General features: G+C 49.2%; 1 protein-coding gene across 2 annotated transcripts in view; it reads left to right on the plus strand.

Moving 5' to 3' along the window:
- CEP290 (centrosomal protein 290) overlaps nt 1-25726 on the plus strand; it is a 1500249-nt gene that overhangs the window by 1003142 nt on the left and 471381 nt on the right. For both annotated transcript variants that reach the window (XM_078678872.1, XM_078678869.1), the window contains exons 37-38: nt 8642-8855; nt 17328-17465. In XM_078678872.1, the coding sequence (XP_078534998.1) occupies nt 8642-8855; nt 17328-17465 (352 nt within the window). The remainder of the gene's footprint in view (nt 1-8641; nt 8856-17327; nt 17466-25726) is intronic.

Consider the following 25726-nt stretch of genomic DNA (forward strand, 5'->3'; position numbering starts at 1 on the left):
GATGCCCTCTCAGTGCATTTTACATTTAATCCCATACTGGCATCAATATGGGTTTAATACCAAAGTTCACAGTTTTTAATAAAGCTATTATGGAGTTCGTAGTGACCAACTCCTAGACCATATACTCTTTATGGCTTTACTACACTTACAATGTCTAAGAATGGGCTTAGACACTGTAGGGGTACAAGGCTCATGCCTCTGTACCCTCACCTTGGGGCTAGCGCACCCTGCTAGAGGGGTGACTTACCTGGGCCTTTTGCATGGATTTCAGTCATGGCATCCAGGGATGTGAGCCATTTCGACTTTTCTCTTTTCTTTGCACTAAAACACACAGCCTGCAGTGGCAGCGTGTGTGGGTTAAGGTGCAGGGTCTCTAAGGGTGGCACTATAGAAGCTGAAGCCCTTAGAGACCTTCTCTGGTCACAATGCCCTTGGTACCCATGGCAATTTTTACAAGGGACTTATCTGTGGCCAGGGATGTGCCAATTGTGGATACAAAGATACAGTTTTGGAAAGAACACAGGCCCTGGGAACCTGATTGGCAGGGACACAGGGCACATCAAGTCAGGTTGCATCAGATGTCAGTCAAAAAGTGGGGGGTAACCATGCCAAAAGGGGCTATTAGTGGGCCTGCAGCACTTATTGTGCCACCCACACAAGTCGTCCTAAAAAGAGATCTCAGGCCTGCCTCTGCAGTGCCTGCGCGCAGTTAGTTAACTGCCTTGTTGTCCTGGCAATTGCACCCACTTGCCAGGCCTTACCTTCCCTTTTTATGCACATCAGACAGCCCTATAATAGGCCCAAGGTACCCCCCTGAGCAGGGTGCAGTGTATGTGAAAGGTAGGACATGTACTGAGGTGTGTACCATGTACTGAAAGTGAAATACTGCCAAATTCGTTTTTCACTGTTGTAAGGCCATCTTGCCCATAGGACAGAATGGGGAATGCTGTGTCCCATGTTTCCAGCGTATCTTCCCATAGGCATAAGATGGAGAGATGGAGTTTAGTGTGCCTGAACTCAGAATTCTATAACACATCTTTTTGTGAAGATGGTTTTTAAGTTGTGTGTTTAGAAACCACACTTTTAGAAGTGGCTGGTTTCTTGTCTTAAACCATCCTGTGTGCCTCTGCCTGGTTGTGTATTGCCTGTCTGTGTTTGGATGTGACAGGGTCTGGGAAGTGTCCTGACACCAGGGAGGAGTAGGTGAGACAGCAACAGGCTGGCCTGCATTTGATGTGGGGGAGGAGTAGCCCCCTGGATGTGAAGAGGGTTGTGTTGCTGCCACCAAAGGATGGCTACACCTCCTGCTGAGCGTCTGACTATCAAAGGAAGACGGTGTGCACTGGCAGGAAGACACCCAGGTCTGGTTTGGACCGGGCTCAGAGCCCCCTGAACACAAAGACTTCAAAGGCATGTAGGGGTATAAATGTGAGAGCTGAAACCCCTGAACTCAAAACTGAAATCCAGACTGAAAAAGGATTGAAATTACTTTGTGATCAAGAGGAACCTCTGCCAAAGAAGAACAGCTGAAGAGACTGAAGAGAATGACTGCCCTTGCTGTGTGTTCTGTGGCTGGTGTGCAGTTTGCTGATTTGACTAAGGAGAGGACAAGGGACTTTGCTGTGTGCTGTGTCCCCCTGCTTGAGAGGACTTTGCTGTGTCCTGAAGTAACTTGTCTCCAAGGGCCCGAGGAGAGCTGGTCCCCTGTTTTGGAAACTCAGGAACATCAACATTCCAACCGTGTCTCAGCGATGCTTGGTGCGTGTGCTTTTTACATGCCTGAGACTGCCGTGTGGTCCATGGTGCTGTTTATGAGGTACCCCGTGACCGCATTGCCCCGCAGCATGAAACATCGTCCACGCTGCTGCATAGCTGTTTGTGGCCCGAGCTGTCATCGTAACTGAGGCTGTGAGTAAGGATCGCCACCGCCGTCCTGACCCGCAACGTGCTAAAGGATTTCTTGAACTGCTGTGTGGTCCGTGGTGCTGTTGACGAGGTGCCCCGTGACCACATTGCCCCTCGCATCGTGAAACGTCATCCATACTTCTGCATTGCTGTTTGTGGCCTGAGCCGTCATAGTAACTGAGGCTGTGAGTGAGGATCGCCACGGCCGGCCTGAGCCGCAACTTGCTAAAGGATTTCTTGAAGCTAAGGAAGCTGCAAGGTCAAAGGGATTGTGATTGTAGTTCCCGAAGAGTAATCTGCCCAAGATCGTCAATGAAGGAGAAAGCAGCGCTGTAACCCGTCCACTACAGCGTCGCCCAACAACGGAGATGCAACGTCATCGGGCCGCCCAGCAGGACGTCCAACGAGCAGAGAGAGAGAGAGCGAGGCAGCGCACCCCCCAAGTAAGGTTTGGATTCCGGTCGGGAGCCGCAAGCGTGTGTGGCCTGGGGAGGCGTGCAGGAGTACAGGAGTGCTCCGATCTCTCTCCCGCTGCACCGCATTAGACTCGCTGAGTCCCCGAGCGGCCCGTACCTGCCCAGCAGTACCGGGCCGCCCCTTTAAGCTTACGACCGTTGACTCTGCTGTTGGGGCCTAGTGTGCCCGAGTTGACCGTGCACATTGGCTTATAGCATTATTCCTTGCATTACAAACTGCCTGATTGTTGCATTACGAACCACATTATTCTTGCATTACAAACTGCCTGATTCTTGCATTACGAACTACCTTATTCTTGTATTACCAACAGCATTATAATTGCATTAAGGACTGTCTTATTCTTGCATTAAGACCTGCGTTATTCCTGCGTTACGAACTGCATTAGTACGTACATTAAGAACTGTCTAATTACTACATTACAAACTGTATAGCATTGCATTAGGACTGCATTACATCATCGTGAACTGCTCATTAATACCGCATGAACCTACAAGTGATTGCTGGCCTGATAACTGGCAAAATGAAATATTACGAATACGCATATGTTGGATTTCTATCGTTTGGTATCATCGTATTCCTCTTGATAAAGATACCACTATTTTTATAAAACCAGTGTGGTTTCCATTTGTGGTGTTATCACTGTGTTACTGGGAGTGTGGTTGCAAATACTTTACACATTGCCTTGGAGATAAGCCTGGCTGCTCATGCAAAGCTTCCAGGGGGTGAGCAGGGGTTATCTAAGTGTGTGTCCCTCCTTTCCCTGACTAGAAGCAAAGGTTCCTATTTGGATTAAGGTACCTACCTCAGCCAACTAGAGACCCCCAGTTCTAACAGTGCCCGATGTGCCCTCTCAGTCGAAAATAATTTGGACATTCTTACTGGTTTCAGCACATTTATTATAAAGTTCTCCAGGAAAAGGTCCAAGCTCTGACCCCTCGCCCCCTCTGGGACCCCCACTACACGGATATTGCTCCTTCTCAACCTCCCTTCTTGATCTTCCAGTTTGGCCTCAACAATCTTGGCTTACTGCGTCAAGGACTGTACCTGGCCTCCAGGCATTTGAACGTGGATTGGAGTTAAAGTATTTGTGCCTTTGCCATTGTGACCTTTTTTCTCAATTTCTGTAGGACCGCTCTAATCAGGGTGAGTTCTGTAATTACCAAGTCTATTTTTCGTTCTAGTGTGCCTTTGAGATCCACTATTGCTGCCATAATCGCTCCCAGTGAGGGATCTGCTACTGATTCTCCAGTTATTGCTTAGGGGGGCCTCGGGCCGCGTAGTTGTCCTTTTTGTTAGACTGACAGACCCGACACCTTTGGTTTCACCATCTCCTCTCATAGTACGTATTATAATTCTGTCTCCTCCAAACTATCTCAGCTTCCAGAGAAGGGCCTCTGGTAGGCATCTTCAGTGGCGTCCCTTCTGTGTTATTTAACAGTGCATTCAGTTGGCCTGAGCTGTTGTTCCTGTCCCTTGAGGAGGAGAGAAGGAAAGAGGGGGAAGACCCCCTAGATAAAGGCTCCTGCACCAAGGGACTCCAGCCCCCACTCCTACTACGATGCTGGTGCAGATGCTCCCTTTGCTGTGTGCTCTATAGCTGCTGTGGGTGTTTCCTTTTTGGAGGATCTATAATATTATATGCTGTGCTCCTATAGTCCGGAGTGTCACTGGAGCTCGGACACCCCCCCATCTCCCGAATCCGGCCTTGTTCCATGGAATATGTGGAAAGGCGGCGCCTATAATTTTGTCCCAGGACTGTGGTGCCGAGATCGCTGCGGGTCCCCACCTCTCTGAGGTATCTCAGGCCTGCGGTTGTGCAGATTGTGTGCGGGCGTTCCTCACCCCCGCCGCACCTCCAGCATGGCGTACCCTGTTGCGGCGTCCCTGGGGGCCTGTGAGTGGTTATTTGAACGGCCCGATCAGGCCCATGGACGCCCCTCCGTTGCCCCGTCTCCAGAGGCTTCCCAGGCGCTGCCCTCTCCTCTGGAGCTGCCCTCTAGTCTTCGGAGCCATGGACCCAGCGAACCCTTGGTTACGCTCTCGCCTCCCATGGCTCTCCAATGTATCTCTGCACTCCTCCCAGGCGCAGATAGTATGCTGGTGCTCCGGGCGCAGCACCTCGCCACCTCCTCAACTCTGGCACAGCGCACTCTGTTGCGACATCCAAGGTGTCCTAGAGCGGATCTCTTAACAGCCCGATTTGGCCCTCATTCACTCCTATGTCGCTGCTTCTCTCGAGGCCTCCCGGGCACTCCCCTCTCCACTTGAGCTGCCCTCTAGTCATCCCCGGATCTGTGGATACAAGCAATCCACCGGCTCCACAAACGCTGTCTAGTGCTAATTTATGCAGGGTATCTCTGCACTCCCCCCAGGCCGCACTCTTACTCAGGAGGCCATGCTCACTGCGGCCTCCTAACGCTTGACTCCGATTATTCGGGTTCTGGCTGAGCTCTGTGGTCGGTAGTCAACTCAAGTATAGAGCACTGGTTTCCACTGTTAGTTCCATCATCTGATGTGTGTCAGCCAGTCCGGATTAATGATGGATTGACGGGTCAACTCTCTGCCTTAGCGGAGCTCTCTTACATGGCGGCCATTTTCTATCGCGGCCATGCCACGCCCCTGTTTTGGCATTTTGAAGGGGTGCTCCATTAGGGCCACTTCACGTTGTCAGTTACATGTGTTGACTTTTAAAACTGTTTTCTTGTTGGAGAAGTATCTCACTCACCTCCTGCCCACGTTACGCATGCTTCTTTCTAGACAAGCTGGTCCTCCCAACTAAAGTGCTTTTTTTCCCCCCAAGTCTGTGACTCTTATCCATCTGGGACAATCCATTACATTTCTTGCCTTTTACCCTCAACTTCACCCCACCAAGGAAGAGGAGAGACTCCTCGTCTGGACCCTAGAAGAGCAGTCAGCTTTTACATCGACCGAACTAAAGAGATGAAGTCTGATGACCAGCTGATTGTGGTTTACACAGGTAGCAAAAAGGCAAAGCAGTTTGTCGTAAGACTATCCAGGTGGACAGTTACCCACGCCAAAATGTGCTGCACCACCAGAGGTATTGTTATGAATTCAGAGGTGAGAAAGGATTGCCATTTCACATGCTCAGTGCTCCAGGATTTCTTCCCTTAACCTTTGTTTTCTGACCATCATTCCAACCCATCTCTGGGGGGAGGTACTGCTTTGAAGCCTACTCAACAAGTGTGGTTAATCCGTTGTCCGGCACCATGGTTCTCGGCTGGTCTAAAGGCCTTGAGAACTAACTGTAAGGCTTTGGAAAGAAAATGGAGGCGTACCTACTCGGCTTCCCGGAAGATCGTTTACAAAGAAGCCTTGAGGGAATATCACTCCAAATGTAAAGCTGCGAGAGCTGCGTACACTGTACATACAGTGACACAAGCTCAGAATTGTCCCCGCACTCTTTTTGCGATAGTTAAAAAATTGACAGGAGCGGGCACCATACCAACTCCCCGGTTTTGGAGGAAGCTCAGTGCAATTCCATAGCGGAATTCTTCATCGCTAAAGTTGAGCGTATTTACAACTCCATGAGTGTTCCTATGACAGCAAACCAACCTCAACCGGGGCCAACGGCTGTGGATGCATTCCTGTCTTCGAAGGCAGTGAAAACTAACTGGCTACTGTTTGATGATGACTCATTTCTTTCTTGCCTGAACAGTGTAAGATCTGGTTCACCGCGTGATCCGGTGCCTGCAAAGATCTTAAAACTGCTTGATCTTGAATGTCGGCGCCCCCTCATGAGACTCCTGAACACTTCTTTAATTGAGTCTCATGTGCCGCAGGACTGGAAGCATGCGATGGTGGTCCCACTTTTGAAAAAGGCCGGTGCGGATATATCAAACCTCTCCAATATCAGACCCATTTCCTTGTTGCCTATTTTTTCTAAGGTACTGGAGAGGCATGTGAACACGCAGCTCTCCCATTTCATTGAAAATCAGGGTTTTCTGCACCCCTCTCAGTCCGGTTTTCGTGCTCACCATTCTACCGAGACTGCACTACTTGGGGTAACGGAGAGGCTACGGCACGGTATCGATCGCGGAGAAACTTCTGCTCTCATTCTTTTGGATTTGAGCGCGGCGTTCGATACCGTGTCTCATTCCATCTTATTGAACTCTCTCCGGTCCTTAGGAATAGATGGCCCCACATTGGCCTGGTTTGCCTCCTTTTTAAGTGAGCGCACCTTCCAGGTTTTTTCCGCGAAGGCTGCATCTGCGATTTGTCCTTCGGCGTATGGTGTCCCTCAGGGATCTATTCTCAGCCCGTTGCTGTTTAATATTTACATCAAACCTCTCGCTTCCATCGCGGAGGATGCCGGGCTGACTATTTTTTCATACGCCGATGACACGCAAATTGTTTTCTCTCTCTCCAGCACGGAAGTCAACAACGTGTCCTGTCTGAAAACCGGTCTGTCACTAGTGGCTGAGTGGATGCAGAGGCATCTCCTCAAGCTCAACGGTGACAAGACCGAGATTGTCATCTTGGGGAAACATAAAGATCTTTGGGGTCCGCAACACTGGCCCTGTGCCATGGGTCCCCTTCCTCAACCGGTCCCGGTGGTACGTAACCTTGGATTCCTCATAGACGATAAACTGTCTATGAGGCACAGGCCACCAAGGTGGCAGCCATCTGTTTCACCACCTTAAGATGGCTCCAGAAAATTCTTTGGATGTTGCCTCATGCTACTAGGAGAACCGTAGTCCAGGCGCTAGTAACATCTCCCCTGGACTATGGTAATGTTCTCTACCTTGGTGCTGATGCTGCGACCATTAACAAACTACAGGTCGTACAAAACTCATCAGCCCGACTCCTCTGCAATATACCGAGGAGATCCTCGGCCACCCAGGCTCTTCGAGACCTACATTGGCTTAAAGTTTCGAGCCGCATCAAATTTAAAGCCTTATGCTATCTTTTCAAAATTAAACAGGGCTCTGCTCCACTGTATCTTCAGAGCTTAGTTCAACCCTATAGGCCTAGCCGTACTTTAAGATCTTCGGCCAATTGTGACTGTCATTCCTAGGTTTAATTTAGTGAAGATGGGGGGAAGATCCTTCTCACATCTAGGTCCCAAACATTGGAATGCTTTGCCTGTTGCCCTGAAGACTGAGACTAATATGCTCTGCTTCCGCAAACAACTGAAAACGTTACTTTTTTAATAGTCCCTTGCAGTTCCAGATGTTAATAACCCTGTAGTGTTGTCTTTCTTTCTTCCAGTCTATCCCTTGTGCCGGGAAACCCACTGCGGGTAGCTGTTGCGCATTACAAGTTTTAAATAAATAAATAAATAAAATAAATAATCTGCAGGTAGAAGTATTCATCAAAAGAAAAAGTGATACTCTATTTACCTGCTGATTCCTCACCAATTTTACCTGAATACCCATTCTTTTAGATGACCACTGGCCCTTTTAATGGGGTTCAAATTTAGAAAGCTGCACTGCACAGCCACAATTTATGTTATTTCCTAGTCCCTGCCTATAAAGGCATAGAAAAAGGCAGGTAATTGACTTCAGTGCACCAGTTTAAGCGCTGTATGGCTCCAGTGGTGTCACCATGGCGTCACTTCTGGTGCCAAGATAGAGTCCTCGCCCTCTACTGGTGCAAGAGTGCCATGGAAAGGTTTCAGGATCCAATCTGGAACATGGAGATACCAAATAGGTCTGCAGGTGAGGAATCTGCAGGTAGAGTAGCCACAAAATGATCGTTACCAGGTAAGTAAACTTTTTTTGAATAGGTGTCTCTTCACAAAAATTGGAAATTATAGTAGGGAACAGCAAGTATTTGCATCCTAAAGCTTTGTATCTCTAGGATCTTATTATGGGTTACACAGATTATTATTCTCTTAATACCTCGTCCAACTCATGAGCTCATCTCATGGGTGAAATACATTTTTTAACATCTTTCTTAAGTATCACATACTTCAATCCTAGCATATTTTAGTAAATATAATCATACCTGAATTAATCGTGTATGCTTTTTTGTGGAAATAATTCTGTAGTCCTGTTAAAATTGTATTTTTTTTCATCCTTCATATTCCCAACTTAAGTTTCCTCAGCATTGTGTTGAACAACAAAAACTAGGTTACCACTAAAATCGTATTACATGTCCACATTGTGACAAATAGTAGTTTTTTATTTTCATTCGCTGATTGTGTTCTAAAGAGTCTTGTGAGTAATACTTACAGTCTTCACTGTTGTTCAGGAAATACACACTGTTCTACTGTCTGGCATGTATCACTTTCCCCTAGACTTGAAGAAAACCATGCTATGGAAGTGAAAAGAATGAAAAATGAAGCAGATGAGTTGCGATCCCTGCTTTCCCAAATGGAAAAAGAAGTGCAATATCTCAGTGCTGAGCTGGAGTCCCAAAAAGAAGCAAACACTAGAGCTCCAACAGCAACAATGAAACATCTGGTGGAACGACTGAAGAACCAGTTGTCGGAGAAGGAGAAACAGCAAAAAGTAAGATTTGTAAATCTTTTTATGGCAACAAAGGGAAGCATAAAACGTTTTTTCAGGTTTTCCAGCATGGAGGTCTTATTTTGGGTCACAAGCTGTTAGAGTTTAGCCGCATGTCAAGCAGACAGTCTCATAACCCTACTGTAAACATTTGCTGTAGCTTCTTCATGTCACTAGGGTCAGCGTTGTTTAAACCTGGATTATTATGACATAAGAATGTGTCCGATCTAAACCTCCTGTAGATTCCTTTCAGTAGTCAGAACTGCTTAAGTTCTGTGAGAAAATGAAGAGATTTCAAATGAATTGAGATGCGAGCACACTTAAGCCCAAAGATAAGGCAGTAAACATAGTTCTAGATCAACTGAAGACACTGAATCAGAGCTGCTGTAGTACAAGCGGGAAAGAATCATTAATTGAACCGCTGGCCTGAAGCAGGAAGCAATCAAATGATTTTTTGAAGACTTTTGACCAAATTGAAGTTAGTTTGTTAATGAGCTCTTTAAAAGAGAGCTAGTAGTCAAATCAATTTAGCCTAGGAGGGGCTTTATCGTTAGGTCGCTAAATGCTGCTCCTAAGAGGAGAGGACCAGCCAGTAATGATTTTTGTGTTATCAGAGTTTAGACTTCTGGACATTGCATCCATTCAAGAAGCCATGGAACTTTCCTATAATTGTCATTAAGCCAGATAATCAGTAGTGTGATTTTGGCATAGGCTTAAAACCTACTGCCACAATAGTTGATCGAAGTAGTCAGCAGTATCACATTGATAATACCTAGAGTAGGACTTCAGTCCCTCTACAAAAAACCATGGTAAAGTCAGATCGCAAGGGTGAAAGGGAAAGTGTTCATAGCATTTCTTATGAAGAGATGCTAACCAATCTTGAACCCATTCTCTCACCACTGCTTTGTACAAGCCTTCCAGAAGAATGGGGTGGGAGACAAAGCCAAAGCCGCCAGAGAGATTCTGTGTAGTTATGGTGGTCTCTTAATGATGTTTTATTGCCTGCAGTTGTGAGCAATACATCTGTTACTTACCCTCTCTCAAGTTTGAGCCTTAGCTGCACGCAAAGACCCATAAGCAACCATTATTAATTACCCCACATCTAGGGGCATTATGTCTGTCAGCACCTTACAGGTCGTCTTTGACAAAATAGAGAGTTTGACCATGATTCGGGGATTGCAAATCTTAGCAGAAATTTTCATTATCAGATACATTAATGGAATCGTTCACGGAAGACCCCACCCGTCAGACTGAGTCACCTATTTCTCACAGAGAAACAGTTGGATTGGGGAGATATCAAGGAACAAAGAAGCGAAATGTGTAAACAAAGTATTTCAGTCGAAACCAAAAAACCTGTGCACTGCAGCCATCTAAGATCAAAATCTTCCAAAATATCAAAATAGCTCAATCATCGCGACCACTCTAACAAGCATTGCCAAAGCCAATCGGTCGGCCAGCAACCCTGGAATTGATTTCCTTCCATGTGTCATGATGCATGTGCATGTAAACGTCATGACATGTGGGTGTGTCGTGATGCGCACACAAGCACGTGAGTATGCATGCAAAAGGGCTCTGGTATGTGTATATCTCATAATATGTCCAAGTGTTGTGGTGCATAAGGGCCTTTTTAATTAAACAATTGTAATATAGCAGACAGCCATGTTAAAAAAGCAAATGAAAATGGTAAAAAATAGAAAATAAAAGAATATGCCTAGTGTAAATAAGTATGCAAACAGCCCTGCAGCTGCCGGGCTCCAATATATATATATATATATGTTTGTAATTGGGTTGGGGAGTGGGAATGGAGGCATTGGGAAGCAGGTGGCATGATAAAAAGAAGAAATGTGAAGAGAGCAAGAAAACACATGCACTCCGGTATTGTGGCCAAACCCAAATAAAGCAAGCATTGGCAAAACTAAACTGTCTTGCCTTTTGCCTTTGTCAATGCAGTTTTTAGACAACGGCAAAAAACAGAAACAACGTTTGCTGATGCTGAAAAACATCAACAAAATTGAAGAATGGCCACATATGCGTCATGATGCTATATCAATCAAGCGTGATGACATACACGTGCATGCAGACACCATTTTTAAAATGTATCGTTCAATAATAGAGAATGACTATCATAGAGTAGTGAATGACAAAGATGACTACAATGTGCACAAAAGCGGCTTTTAAAAGGAGCAGTGTGGCCGCAAATTGCAGCTGCCAATCCTTCCAAAAAATATTTAAAAAATACTTGGGGAGTGTGCAATTAAGTAATGGGGAACATCGGGGTTTGAGGGAACAACACAAGAACTTGGTAGAAGGTTAGAAAAATAGAATTTTCAGAAGCTGGAATGGGAGGGGTAAACAGTGGGGTGAACAACACGGAGGCAGAGTGGGAGGGGGGCGGGGAATTTCAGAGTAAAGCACCACATGATCTGAAAGAAACAGGTTAGTATTAGATTCCTTATCTTAGAATATCCCCAGGCGTCAGACTGGATCCGAAATTTTTTTGCGTAGCTGTACCCCTGCGCGTCTGTAGGCGTCGTCTGCGGCTCCGCGTCCGTCGTCGGCGTTGTGGGCGCTGTGATGACGTTGTCGGAGTACTTAGACGCCGCCTCCGCGTGCTGACGTCAGTTCTTCTTTTTTCCGCGCCAGCAGCGCAGATCCGGAAAAAGCCGTACCTTAGTAATTTTTTGACTAAACTTTTTACGATCCCTTTTGATAATTTTTCGAGTCTTCGACTCCGAACGGTGCCGATAGGGATGCCAGGTTTTAAGCCCTGTGAGGACTGCGACCGACTAATGTCGGTCACCGACCCTCACCGCCTTTGTCTCCACTGTCTCGGTGTCGACCATGACGACAAGACCTGCTCCGACTGCCGGGGCCTGACTTCGAAAGCTAGGCGGGAGCGGTCCTGCAAGCGACTCGAGCTCCGGCAGTCTGCCCCCCGCCGCGAGAGGTCCCGGTCGGACGGAGGTCGAGGGACCGGTCGCGGGATCGGAGCCATCATAGCTCCGGGAGTCGACATCACTCCTCAGGTTCGAAGTCGTCAGGTAAGCACAAGAAGTCGAAGAGACGACATCGCTCTTCCGACTCCCCCCGACGCTCGTGCGGCGCGGCCGGGGGTTCGGGTGACACAACGCCCACGCGGCTCCGTCGGAGTCGCGGACGTCGCGTCCGGCCCCATACCCTCCAGTCCCTGGGCCGCATGCGACGTCCTAGGACATGGAGCGCTTCCTCGTGGCCATGAGGTATCTCACTGCTCTGGCGGGCTCCGTGGTGCCTTCGGGCCCAGCGGACCCGTCTGGGGGCCCTAGGGGGTCGGTGGCTTCGGCCCCGACGCCGGCGGGTGCTTCGGCCCGACGCCGCTCGCGCCTTCGGGCTCGGCGCCGCAGGGCCCCGCTGGATCCGCTTCTGGATCCGGGTCGTCGCCGGTTGACCTGATGACCTCACCGGCGGCGCCGTCCCGGATACCTTCCTTGATCCGGTTCCGGCGTCGGAGCGGCGCCGCTCTCGACGCCATTTGGGGAGTTTTACTTCAATGAACCGGCCCCATCAATTGACAACCCTGAGTATCAGGAGATGGGTGATGAGGAGTGTTGGGAGGGGTCTGAGGACCCTCTGACACGGGAGTATCAGTCCCAGGAGGACTGGACAGGTGTACTTGGGGATGCCAGTGGTCTGGACACCTCGCAAGACACTGGTTTTGTCTGACCTCCTACCGTGGCTTCGGAGGAGGGGCCAACCTACAGTGTGGTGTTGACGCTGGCGGTCAAGGCCTTGGGCCTTGAGCTCCACGTCGTGGCCGTGAGACTAACCTCCTCACTGAGGTCCTTTAACCGCAGTCAAGCTCGGCTGAGCCTCTCCTGCCGTTTAATGAGGCCTTGACCTACGTTCTTTTGGGCACTTGGTCCAGGCACGCTACAGGTTCGCCTGTAGATAGGAACGTGGCCAGACGCCACCGCCCAGCTCCGGGCGACCCTTGTTTCCTGTCCACCCACCCAACCCCCGAGAGCCTGGTTATCCAGGCTTCAAATTCCCAGACCGCATTCCCGTCAGCTCCGCCTGACAGGGAATCCAAGAGGTATGAGCAATACGGCAAAAAGGTAATCTCCTCCCTGAGTCTGGGACTGCAGTCTTCCAACACCGCATGCCTCTTGGGTGGCTACACCCACTCTCTGTGAGATACGGCCGCGGACGTGCTGCCAGAATGCCCATTGGATGTACGGGCTAAACTCGGCCAGGCCCTTGTGGAAGGCCGGGATGCAGCACGGTATTCTATCCGGTGTGGGCTGGATACCACCGACTCACTGGCCAGAGCGATGGCAACAACGGTGGCGATTCGTCGCCACGCCTGGTTGAGGTCCGCCAACTTCTCGGCCGATGTCCAGAATACACTCATGGACATGCCGTTTGATGGCCGTCGCCTTTTTGGCGACAAGGCAGACCATGCGCTTGAGCGCTTTAAGGACTCCAGGGCTACGGCCAGGTCCTTGGGCCTTTCGGCCCCGCGCCAGCAAATGGGAACCTTTCGCTCCTTTCGTGGCCAAGGAAGGGGTGCCCCCACACGTGCTGCCTGCCACGCACCGCAGAGTAACATCCAACGCGGTGGCGGCCGTGGAAACCGCCGTGGCGGCGGTCGGGGACAACGGCGAGGCCAGTCCACACCTTCCCCCGCAGCATCTGCCTCAAAACCCTCCTAGTCCGTGCTTTCAGGCCCATGTGACGCCAGTGGGGGCAGGGTTCGCCATCACCTCCTCCACTGGCGCACTGTCACATCGGACAGGTGGGTGCTGCAAATCGTCCGAAGGGGCTACTCCCTCCCCTTCGAGGCGATCCCTCCAGCCATGCCACCGCAATACCACCGCGTATCGGGCGATCATTTGCCACTTGTGCAGGAGGAAGTTACGGCCCTCTTGGCCAAGGGGGCCATCAAGCGTGTTCCTGGGCCAGAAGTAGGGTGTGGTTGCTACTCCCACTACTTTCTGGTACCCAAGAAGGGCAAAGGGGGCCTACGCCCTATCTTGGATCTTCGGAACGTCAACGGCTTCCTCCGGAAGGAGAAGTTCAAAATGCTGACACTGGCTAGGGTCTTGGTTGCTCTGGACCCAGGAGACTGGATGGTAGCGTTGGACTTGCAGGATGCTTATTTCCACATCCCCGTCCTGCTGGCCCACCGGCGCTACCTGCGGTTCATGGTTGGCCACGAGCACTTTCAGTTTACCGTGCTCCCCTTCGGCCTTACCAGTGCCCCACGGGTGTTCACAAAGGTGATGGCGGTGGTCGCAGCTCATCTGCGCAGGTTATGGGTTTCAGTCTTCCCTTACCTTGGTGACTGGTTGTTGAAGGCGGGCTCGCCCCAGACAGTCGTCAGCCACCTCCATACGACGGCAGACCTCCTGCACCAGCTGGGGTTTTCCATCAATGTGCCGAAGTCACACCTGTGCCCCTCTCAGAAGCTCCTCTTCATCGGAAGCTTCTGAGAGGGCGGTTCTCGACTCGGCGCAGTTTCGGGTTTAACAGCGGGTTCGGGATATTCAGGCTCTGATTCCACTCTTTCGGCCTTTATCCCGGGTCTCAGTCAGGTTTACGCTGCGGCTTCTGGGGCTGATGGCCTCCTGCATCCTTCTGGTGCATCACGCCCGGTGGCGGATGCGGGCTCTGCAGTGGGACCTGAAGTTTCAGTGGGCCCAGCATCAGGGCAACCTATCCGACCATGTCCTGATCTCGGAGGGCACTGCGAGACAGCTGCAGTGGTGGCTCACGGACCGCGATTGGGTCAGCGGAAGATCCCTCTCCCTTCCCCAACCGGAGCACGTAGTTGTGACGGACGCGTCCCTCCAGGGCTGGGGAGGCCACATGGGAGAGGCGGAGATCAGAGGCCTCTGGTCTCCGGCGGAGTCCCGGCTCCATATCAACCTTTTGGAGCTGCGTTCGTCTAGCACTGAAGGCATTCCTCCCCTCTGTCCGGGGGAGTGTAGTGCAGGTGTTAACCGACAACACCACCGCCATGTGGTACTGCAACAAACAGGGCGGGGTGGAGTCGTGGACCCTTTGCCAGGAGGCTCTGCGCCTCTGGCAGTGGCTGGAACATCAGGGCGTGACCCTGGTGGTTCAACACCTGGCAGGTTCTCTGAACGCCAGGGCGGACGAACTCAGCCGTCGGTGCATGATGGATCACGAATGGCGTCTGCACTCGGACGTGGCGCAAGGCCTCTTTCAGCAGTGGGGAGAGCCTTGGTTAGATCTATTCGCCACCGAACAGAACGCGCAATGTCATCAGTTCTGCGCGTTGGAATTTCCAAGGCGGCACTCGGTCGGAGACGCTTTTCGTCGCGAGTGGAGTTGCTGTCTGTTGTACGCCTTTCCGCCTATACCACTTCTGCCCAGAGTGCTGAAGAAGATCAAACGCGACCGGGCCCAAGTTATCCTTGTGGCTCCGGACTGGGCACGAAGGTACTGCTATCCCGAGCTACTCAGTATGTCAGTCGATCCCCCGGTTCGTCTGCCTCTTCAGGAGGACCTTCTGTCGCAGCAGCAGGGGACGGTCCTCCACCCGAACCTGTCCAGTCTCCACCTCCATGCTTGGAGATTGAGCGGCGACAGTTGAGGCCATTTGACTTGCCTCCTGAAGTCTGTAATGGATTTTGGCAGCCTGGCGTCCCTCCACAAAGTTGGTATACGCCTGCAGGTGGAACAAATTTGTGGCATGGTGCACAGCAAAGGCAGTGGATCCTCTTTCTGCCCCTCTTTCGGAGGTTCTTCTCTTCCTTCTTTCTCTTGCCCAGCAGGACTCTGCTCTGGGCACTATCAAGGGCTAAATTTCTGCCCTTTCAGCCTTTCTAAGGCTGCCTGATCAGCCTTCTTTGTTCAAGTCCCCTATTGTAACTCGTTTTCTGAAGTGCATCACACACATGTTCCCTCCTGTTCCGTTTGTGATGCCACAGTGGGACTTGAACCTTGTTCTTACCTTTCTGATGTGCGCTCCCTTTGAGCCACTTCACAGCTGTCCTCTCCGCCTTCTTACTCTGAAGACTGCTTTCCTGGTTGCCATCACCTCTGCCAGGAGAGTGAGTGAGCACCAGGCTCTTTCATCCAAACCCCCTTTCCTTTCTGTCCATCCGGACAAGGTTGTGTTGCGGACTAGACCATCTTTCCTGCCCAAGGTTGTCACGGCCTTCCATATCGGGCAGTCTATCACCTTGCCCACCTTCTTTCCGCCACCGCATCCCTCTAAAGAGGAAGAGCGGCTCCACCGTCTGGACCCAAAACGTAGGATTTCGTTCTATCTAGATCGCACATGCCAGTTCCGGGTGAATGACCAACTCTTTGTTGGTTACGTGGGCGCTAAGAAGGGACGGGCGGTGCACAAGAGGACCATCTCTTGGTGGGTTGTCTTGTGTATCAAGGCATGTTACTCCTTGGCGAGGAAGGAGCCTCCTGTTGGGCTGAGAGCCCATTCCACTCGGGCCACGGCGGCTAGCACTGCCCTGGGCCGGGGAGTCCCCTTGCAGGACATCTGTCAGGCGGCTACGTGGGCATCCCTGCACACGTTTGCAAGACACTACTGCCTGGACAGCCAAGTCCGGAGGGATGGCTTCTTTGGCCGTTCCGTCCTCCAGGACTTTCTGGTGTGATTATTGGGTTGCAGACCCACAACTGGCGTTGGTATTGCTGGGGTATCTATTCTAAGGTAAGGAATCTAATACTAACCTGTTTCTTTCAGATGAACAAGTTACTTACCTTTGGTAACGATATATCTGTAAGAAACAGTAGTTAGTATTAGATTCCTTACCGCCCCACCCATCCTCTCCGTTCTGCGAACTGATATCTAGGGTTAAGGTCATCCCCTTTCAGGGCCCTAGTTTCAATGGCACCAGTGTTGGTTTTTAAGATGGCTCTGCGTTTCTGGCGCAGAAAAGCTGTGTCTAAGAACTGATGTCAGCACGCGGAGGCGGCGTTTAAGTACTCCGACGACGTCATCACGGCGCCGACGACGGACGCGGAGCCGCAGCCGACGCCTACCGACGCGCAGGGGTACTGCTAAGCAAAAAAATTCCGGATCCAGACTGACGCCTGGGGATATTCTAAGGTAAGGAATCTAATACTAACTACTGTTTCTTACAGATATATCGTTACCGAAGGTAAGTAACTTGTTCATTGAGACCATAATGCTCCTGGAGTAAAGCCATTAGTTATTGACAACCGCGGAAACATTCAGATTGCTTTTCCCATCCTCCACATTCCATTCCTAATGTTAATGACGCTTAAGGCATCCATTTTTCAAATTGCTTTTAATCCTGTAATGCTCCTTAGCCAACAGATGGTGAAGGATTCGAGATGGCGTAATTCAACAGGAATATGGAGCTCACCTTGTACATCTAAATGAAAATTGCTATCTTTGTGCTTTCCTTCTACTTTTTATGTCATTGGTTTTTAAATTGTGCCTAAGTGTATTATTCTCTTTAATTTTCTACTGTTTTATAGGCTTTGAGCAAAGCACTTTTGGCGCTTCGTGCAGAAATGACTGCTCATGCTGAACAACAAATTATTGCTTTAGCAGCACAAAAGGAGGATAACCTAAATGTTCAGCAAATTGTTGACAGACACACCAAAGATCTGAAAGTAAGTTGTCCAGAAGAGACTCCTTATATTTTAAATGCATCATAGTTTGCTGGTCAGGAAAGACAGCTTCATTTAATGTTTAATTTGGTGCATATGTATTTTGAAGTACTTTGTTGTTCTAGACAAGCGGTTCTTAACGTTTGGACTAATGTGGACCCCAACTGAATCATTACTGGAAATCCGGGGACTTTCCCGTAGTCATTATTGGAAGTCTGGGACCCTCGGCCCAAGCAATAACTATTATTTGAACCTCAAAATAATACACAAAAATTCAAAACCAAGTATACACAAAACAAACGCTCAAACATTGAAATATTTTGTTTAATTCACAATCAAATATAGGAAAAGTTTTCTCTTTTTCAATTTTGCTTCTTCATTATTTGTACATACTTTCTTAATGTTAATGTATTAATATATTTAATTTTGTATAACAATTACCGGCTCCCTGAGTAGGCCTAGCGGACCCTCTGGGTCATCAGAACAAATGTTAAGGACTTTTGTTCTAGACAATAGATGCATCGTGCTATGCCATTGCTTTCTGTGTTTTTTTGGCCGAGTGCTTCATTTAAAAGATTCATTTCCATCTAGATAGCATTTTAAGTGCTTGCTGCGCGTTGACATTAGTGTTCAAAATGTAATGGAAAGAGCCTCTGGAAAATTGCCCTGCAGCTCGTTTTTAGGTCTCGCTGGCGTTGCAGCGCGAAGCGCTGCCGCCAACGAGACTTGTAGCCGCCTTCCTCCCTGCCAAGGGAGTCAGAGCTGTGAGCGAGCCGATACAGACCTGGGCACGAGCCGACCCAGGTCTGTGAACGCGCTTCACAGTGAACAGCTTGTGCGCGTTAATTAGGTCTCGCTAGAGACCGTGGACGCGCACCTACAGGCACACACAGGCACACACGCACACAGGCACCCCCCCCACACACACGCACACACACACACACACACACATACACACACACACACATCCCCTCCCTCTCACACCCCCCCACACTCACCGGGCTCTTTGCGTGTCCTCACAGCAGGCAGACTCGGAGGTCGGCGTGTCTTCTCCGGCAATCTTCAGCGTGCGCCGATGTGCACGCTCACGGCACTGCATCTCGTGCACTCTCACCGCGCTGTTGCGCGCCCGGCGTTCCTCACTCAGCTTGTTGACAGTTATTTTTGGAAACTTCAGAACTGGCGCAGCTATATCCGGATGTAAAACAGCGCAGTGTGAGTACCTCCGACGCACCAGTACAAGGAAGCAAGGTGAGGACGAGATGGGTGTAAGAGAAGTGGCAGGAGATGTTTGGGAAACAATTCCCACTCGGTGGCAGAGCAGGCCGATGTCGATGCTTGTTTTGTGTGGCGCCTCAGGCCTGGGCCTCCTAACGCTCGGGAGTGCTGCAGTTTGCTGTTCTGCATTCTAGAGGGTGGGTCAGTCGGACGGTTGTTATTGGCATTCCAGGTCGTGCACTGCCCGTAGAGAGCTGGAGGTCACGGCTGCAAAGTTTAGTTTCATTTTCCATGTTAAACTTCGGCAAAAGAAAACACAATGCATTCAGAAACTTCAGCATCGTACATGCCACACACAGACCCACATGCATCATGCCAACCTGCTTGGGAGACAGCTGCTTTGGGTAAAGTGCCTTGAAGACGCCGGGGCGTAGTTAGCACGCAGTGGAATACAAGAACATTGCAGACTGTACAATAAATAGAAGCGAGGGGTGGGAGAGTCCAAAAACTGAAAGACAGCACCGTTTTGATAGTATCTAAAAAGCCTGTTACGTTAATACAGTCCCCCAATCAACGTAAGCACTATGACGCTTTAGCTTTTAAAAGCTCCTCCAGCATGCTTCTAGGCTCAACAGGAACATGCCCCGTTATAGTGAAACGCAACACAGCAAACGTCACTCCTTTTCAAAGTCCAAGTCGGAGGGGTCTAAATACTTCTAGTATTTTGAGAAGAAATCTACTTTAGACAGAGACGTAGTGAATGGACCGTTCAGGAACCAAGAACCGTGGGAGACTTGAAGCGTTCTACAAAATTTAGGGGGGCCATCGTCCTTCCCAGGCAGTGTAGCAGTGACGGTATGTAGCAGTGACAATATGCAGCTGGGACAATATGCAGCAGTTACGGGATGCACAGTGCGTTGTTTTTTTCTCCCACTGACATGTTAAGAAAAAAATTGCGAACCGTATTGGATGCGCTCCTTCGCAAGACTACGTTACAGAATAATTATGTCGATTCTAGGCATAAATATATATATTTTTTGCACCAGCAGCACTGTAAATGCAGGTAAGCAGAGTAAACTGCATGTCTAATAACGGTGGAGTGGGAGGTTTTGAATGTAAATCAATACCCAGAGAAAGGTAAATGTTTTAAAGGCTTCAGGTACGTGTCAGAATTTATTTGAGGAGAACTTCCATGGCTTTCTTATTTTGGGGTGGTGCCGGGTGACTTTTCAAACATACAGTGGCATAACGCAAAAAGATGCTTCCACCCCGTCTGAAGAATGTAATAAGGGCCCCGGAGCCTCCCATATCTCACTGAAGTTCATTGACCTTGACCAGAAAGGGGGCCGCTGAAGAGGTGTGTGGCCCCTGAAGGGGTGGGGGAGCATGAGCTGAAGGAACTTGTGTTAGCGTAAAGACTGAATGATGCTTCATTAGTGGTATGCTTATCATGACGTGTACTGATGACTGAGACTTCGTACCATTCACAAACAGCAAATTATCAGGGAGTGGTTAGACATAATGTAGTGCTGACAATATCGTTATTTATTGGATTAGTCAACAATCCAAGGCAATGGGTTAGCGAACCCACTGACCGTAGCGTGATGTGCTGTGCGGTGGGGAGCCACGTCGCCAGGGTCGAACCAAGGTCACATCCTTCCACCTTCTCTACTTCATTTGAAAGACATTTCCAAAAACATAGGGGTGGCAACAAGGCTGATTGACAGGAGATACCTTCCAGGATCATAGCCACGAAGTTTCAGTGGTTTAACAAGTAAGAAAAAAAATGGCAGAAAATGTGGAGCCTAAAAGTTACACCCTCTGACCAACTTTAAACTACTCATTATGATCAACCTTAAACCACTCATTGTTGCTTTTGTCAAAGGATAATCATTCCAGAACCAAGGCACAAGCAATAGTTGCAGGCCTGCAATTGTCTGTAGTTTCACTGCACGAGCCTAACTTTATAGCTTTGTGTGTATCTGTAGTGTGTGGATGGCAATGTACAATGTTTTCTACAACAGCGTCATGGAGAGAAAGGAATCAGATGACTTCCAAACTCCAAAAGCCAGTACCTAAAAGTATAGAGGTCAGTTAAACAAGCATTTGCAATGCAATAGGTCTCGCAGTTGTGAGAGTTTGAGCTATTGGCAGTGTAAATAGCAATGACTTTTATGTACATGTTGGTTTTTAAAACATAAATAAAAAGTTTTGTCATTTACAATGCCAAGCTATTGGATGCCAAGCACATGGATGATGCCTTGTAGAGTAATAAGTCAGAAACCACACGCTGATCAATATTGTTAACAGACCACATTTTGTGGCTCCAGGTGATTCCACTCTTACAGATGACACTACTCCCACTTCGCGACACAGGCAGTGTTAATGTTACTCTCTAGCTGGATATGGCCAAGGCTACTCCAACAACAGAGGTCAGCACAACAGCTTTGTGCCTAAGAAAAATGGAGGTTCCTAATTCCATGCCCAAGAAAATACAAAGTAATTGGGACTTTCTAATTCTGCACCCCATATCAGTCGATGGACAGATGAATCTGATTTTGCCTCAGAATGGAAGGTCACGTTACATCATTGGGCGCCTCAGGTAGCGGAGTCCAGCCATACCCTGGAATTTCTATGGAACCCACTATCATGGGAGCACCATCTCCACCTTCAGGACCTGCAGCAAGAGATCATCGCCCTGCTTCTCACCGATGCAGTCTGGCAAATGCCTAGGAGCCAGCACACTTAAAGATTCTGCTGTAGGTAGTTTCTGTTAAAGAAGACAAGTGTATGAAGCCCTGTCCTGTATCTGAAGAAGCTGAACAAACTCCTCAAGAAGACGTCCTTCAAAATTGTCACTTTCAGGGGATTCTCGTTTGCCTAAAGGTAGGGAGGTTTGACTTCTCAAGACTCCCGAGACACATGTTTCCATACCACGATGCACACAAATCTGAGACTATATCAGAGGGTCTCTGTAGCAGGGCCGCATTAGCAGTTCACAACACTTTCCCTTTGGTTTGACGTGTGCCATGAGGATTTTACCAAATACCCGGATGAATAGCAATCAGTTAAAATTGAATTCAGAAAAAACTGATATCATTATCCTCAAAAACAAACTCCTGCATTGGACTCCTGCACACCGGCCCTTGGAGTTAGGCTCTGCACCCACCCCAAAGTACGATTAAGAGCCTAGGCATACAGATAGACTCGAAGGTTGGCTCAGTGACCTCTACATGCTTCTTCCAACTATGGAAACTGCGAAAGATCAGAAGATTTTTCAGAAGAGAGGCCAGCATCCAAATCACTTTTGTCCTGATTCTATCCAAAATGTATTATGGAAACGCGGTGTCCCTTGGCCTCCCGCATAATCAGAAGCACAGTCTGCAGATTATACAGAATCAAGCTGCCAGATTTATTTACCAACAAGACAGACAATGTCACATCAGACCGCTGCTGAAAGAGCTTCACTGGCTCCTGGTGGAGCAGCGTTCTCTGTTTAAACAGGATGCATCCTGTTTAAAGCCATACACGGTATCGGTCCTAAGTATATATCTTCGAGAATCCTCAAATACTCCCCCCAGCTCACCTTAAGATCCATGCACATGAATCTATTTGCAATCCCAAGATTCAGATGCAAACGGACAGGACGGCCACGGTTCTCTATACTTGGCCCTCAACTTTGGAACTCTTTGCCCACAGCCCTGAACTCGAAATGGACTATCTGCATTTCAGAAAAATGCTGAACACTTCGCTTTTTACTCAAGCGTACAATTAGATTGGATTTCCTGATATCGGTCACTCCATAACAAATTTCAGCACCAAGAGACCTGCAGGTGAACGTGTGCTTTAGAAATTCACAATAACATAACACAACCTGGAGGCAGCTCATCTCACAAAGGAGGTGCACCAGGTCTTTCTAGTGTACGATTGGCATTTGAAAGATTTGTTGTCAAAGGAAGCAAGTGCGTCCACTAAAGCATGCTTAGTACTTTTTTCAACTGCTAGACCTCACTTTAAACAATGGTGAGTTGACAATTCTTCAATCTGTAAACCTGATCTGCCATTCTAGACATTGTTCAGGGTTACATTACCCTCTCAAGTGTGCATTTCAGAGTTGGTTTCCATAATTGGTTTAATAGCCTTGGACTTTTGCAAATGGAGAACAATCCATGACAGCTGAAGGAGGCAGGCTTGGTATATGGTGCACAGTTATTCAAGCTGTGCACCTTGCACTAATCCAGGCAACCCTTATGGTGTTTTTAGTGGTCCTTGATAACCATTGAAAGCTCTCAGAATGGCAGCTGTGGAGAGCAGTCTTCAGGCTTATCTTGGAGGGTTAAGCAGCTTGTTTTACCAGTTTAATCTGTAGTGTAAGTTGAATGAAAAAGAACCACACGGTGTTTATATAAAAATACTTATATTTATTACACAGCACTCACTAACACATTGGTATATCTCCTACCCGGAGATGTCAACACAATACACAAGAATACTTCAAATGCAATGAGGCACAAAATACTGCAAGGGAGAACGGAACTGGGACCAGAAGGCCCAGAGGAGCCTGGTAAGTACCCAGGAACCCCACGAAGGCTGTGTGCAGAGCGGGAACACAGCTGCGTGCCCAATGGAAGTCGGTGGAGAAGTCGCAGTTGCAGTTTTACAGAAGAAGGACCCTTCCTAGAGGACGGAAGGTTGGAGAGTCACATCACCCATGGATGCCCCGGGAACCAGTTTACCTACACCAGGGAAGCCAGGAGCATGGGGGTGAAGAGACGTCCGAAACCTCTGTAGATAACAATCGGAGACTCCGAAGAAAATGCCTCTGGAGAAGAAGATGAAGTCCGGTGGAATCCAAGGGTGGATTCTGGAAATGGAGAACCTGGAAGTAGAGGGGACAGAGTCTATGCCACTCGTACGTGACTAGTAGGCACAAAGACACAATACCCACTGTTGTTGGGAGGTTCAGAAGAGTCAACAGTGACCTTGTTGCTTCAGCTGTGTGGACCAAGCAACGTTGAGGGAGACCAGGAACCATGCACGAGCTGTCCCACGTCAGAAGTCAGTGACTAGGTGGTTGGTGTATGGCGGGAGCACCAACAAGCCTTGGTAACTGCAACTGGTGTGGAAGACGAAAAAGGTGCAACGTTGGGACCAGCAAGGTCCAAGGGACCCACCAGCAGCAGGAGAGTCAGAGCAGACCCGAGCAAGCAGGGGAGTCCACTGAAGCAATAGAAGAAGCTCAGAAGGACCCACACGCCAAATGCACAGGAGTCGCAAGAGGACCTCGAGCTGTTCACCAAAGATGAAGGCCCACTGTGCAGAGGATGCGGTGAGGATGCTGCTGTTGGAGGAAAGAGATGCTGGAGACTGGAGCTTCTTATAGCCAGAATATCTCTGGAATGCAGAGCCAACAAGCCTTGGCAACAGCAAGTCGACACAGTGCACAGGGGTTTAGTCCCAGTGGTTCCGACAGGGGATACTGGCCTCCAAATTGCAGCGTGGACATGTCAGGCGTCAAGGGAGTTGCAGTGCCACCACCTGTGTTGCTGAGCCTCGGGAGGTCTGTAAAACGACAGGAGCAGCAGGCCGGTCAGCTTCGTTGCGGTGCCTGCGGAAGCAGAGGAGTGACTCCTTCACTCCAAGGGAAATTTCCTCAGGTGTTCTTGATGGCCACAGGTCTGTCGAAGAACCGGGCAGAAGCACAGACACAGGCGACAAAGAAGACTTGAACAAGAGACCAGGAACAGCAGGAATCTTCCTTGGTGCAGTCTCGGTTCCATTTGAAGTCCAAGTGTCCAGACGGTCGAAGAGCGATGTAGTTTCAGGGTTGAGTCTTATCCCACGACAAATCTAAGGACCCATCCGCAGGTAAACCCTTAAGTACCCTAAGGAAAGGGTTCGAACAAATCGGGGGTCCCTCACAGAGGTGGGGCTGGACAGAGGGGTGGTTACTCCTATGTCCTTTTTCCAGTTTCACAGCAAAGCGGGAGCCAAGGGCTCCCTGAACTGTCTCAAACTGGAGTATGCAAGGAGGTAACCAAATGTGCCCTTCAAAGCAGTCTTGTGGCCCTGGCAAGCACCCCCACCCCAGCCTAATACACTAAGTCCTGTCTTGGAGGTGGTCACAACTCCCTGTCACCGGAAACTTATTGTTCTACCTTCCCCTGTTCAAGCTTAGTAGGATGACAGAATAGTGTCTTTGGTCAGCAGCAGCACTAGTTTTCTGGCAGACCTGGAAAGGCTGTTACCGGGAGTACAAACTTCCAACACTGGAATCAGTGTAGGAGTATGATTCCAACACGTTTGATATTAAATATTACCAGTTTCGGTGCAGCCACTATATGTACAGGAATTTATATAGCGCAAATCACCAAGCGGTTTCTAAGCGCTTGCTTAGGGAACCCGTCCTGGTATTCCCCTGTGAGATAACCCCAGCAGGGTATCCGCAAGGTGAAAGCCAGGCATCCCGCCGCGAGGGGCCGTTGTGGAGATTAAGCAAGCTATTGCCCAGAGTCGCAGAGTGTGAACCCGTGAATCGAGTAGGCACCGGAGCGAGAATTGTCGAGTCCATGGACATTTTAGGACTCAAGACCCCGCCGAGCCGGGAATTGAACCCTAGTCCCGGGCTGACCTCTGCTTCCAGGTCTGCCTCCTCTAACCAGTGAGCCACACTTCTCCACTACCAGTGAGCCACACTTCTCCACTATAGTTAGACATCTCATAATGACTGATGTCCACTATATGTATTAAAATGGCTGACCACACTTACAAAGCCTGGAGACAACTCCAGGGTTTGTAGAGGTGTCCTGCTCATGCAGGGGCACCTTCACACCTATAACCAAACACCCTGCCCTAAGAGACGAAGAGCCTGCCATAGGGGTGACTTATAGATTTCAAGTGCAGTGATCTCAGCTATAAGGAAACTTATATCTGCCGTGAGAGGTGCAAGCACCAACTCACACAGGCTGCAATGGCAGGCCTGTAGTCGCAGTTTAAGTGGAGTCCCATGTATGGCACAGTACATGCTTCGACCCATGGGACGCCCC

The sequence above is a fragment of the Lissotriton helveticus genome, chromosome 1_1 (genome assembly GCF_964261635.1).
Source record: "Lissotriton helveticus chromosome 1_1, aLisHel1.1, whole genome shotgun sequence".
NCBI lineage: Eukaryota > Metazoa > Chordata > Amphibia > Caudata > Salamandridae > Lissotriton > Lissotriton helveticus.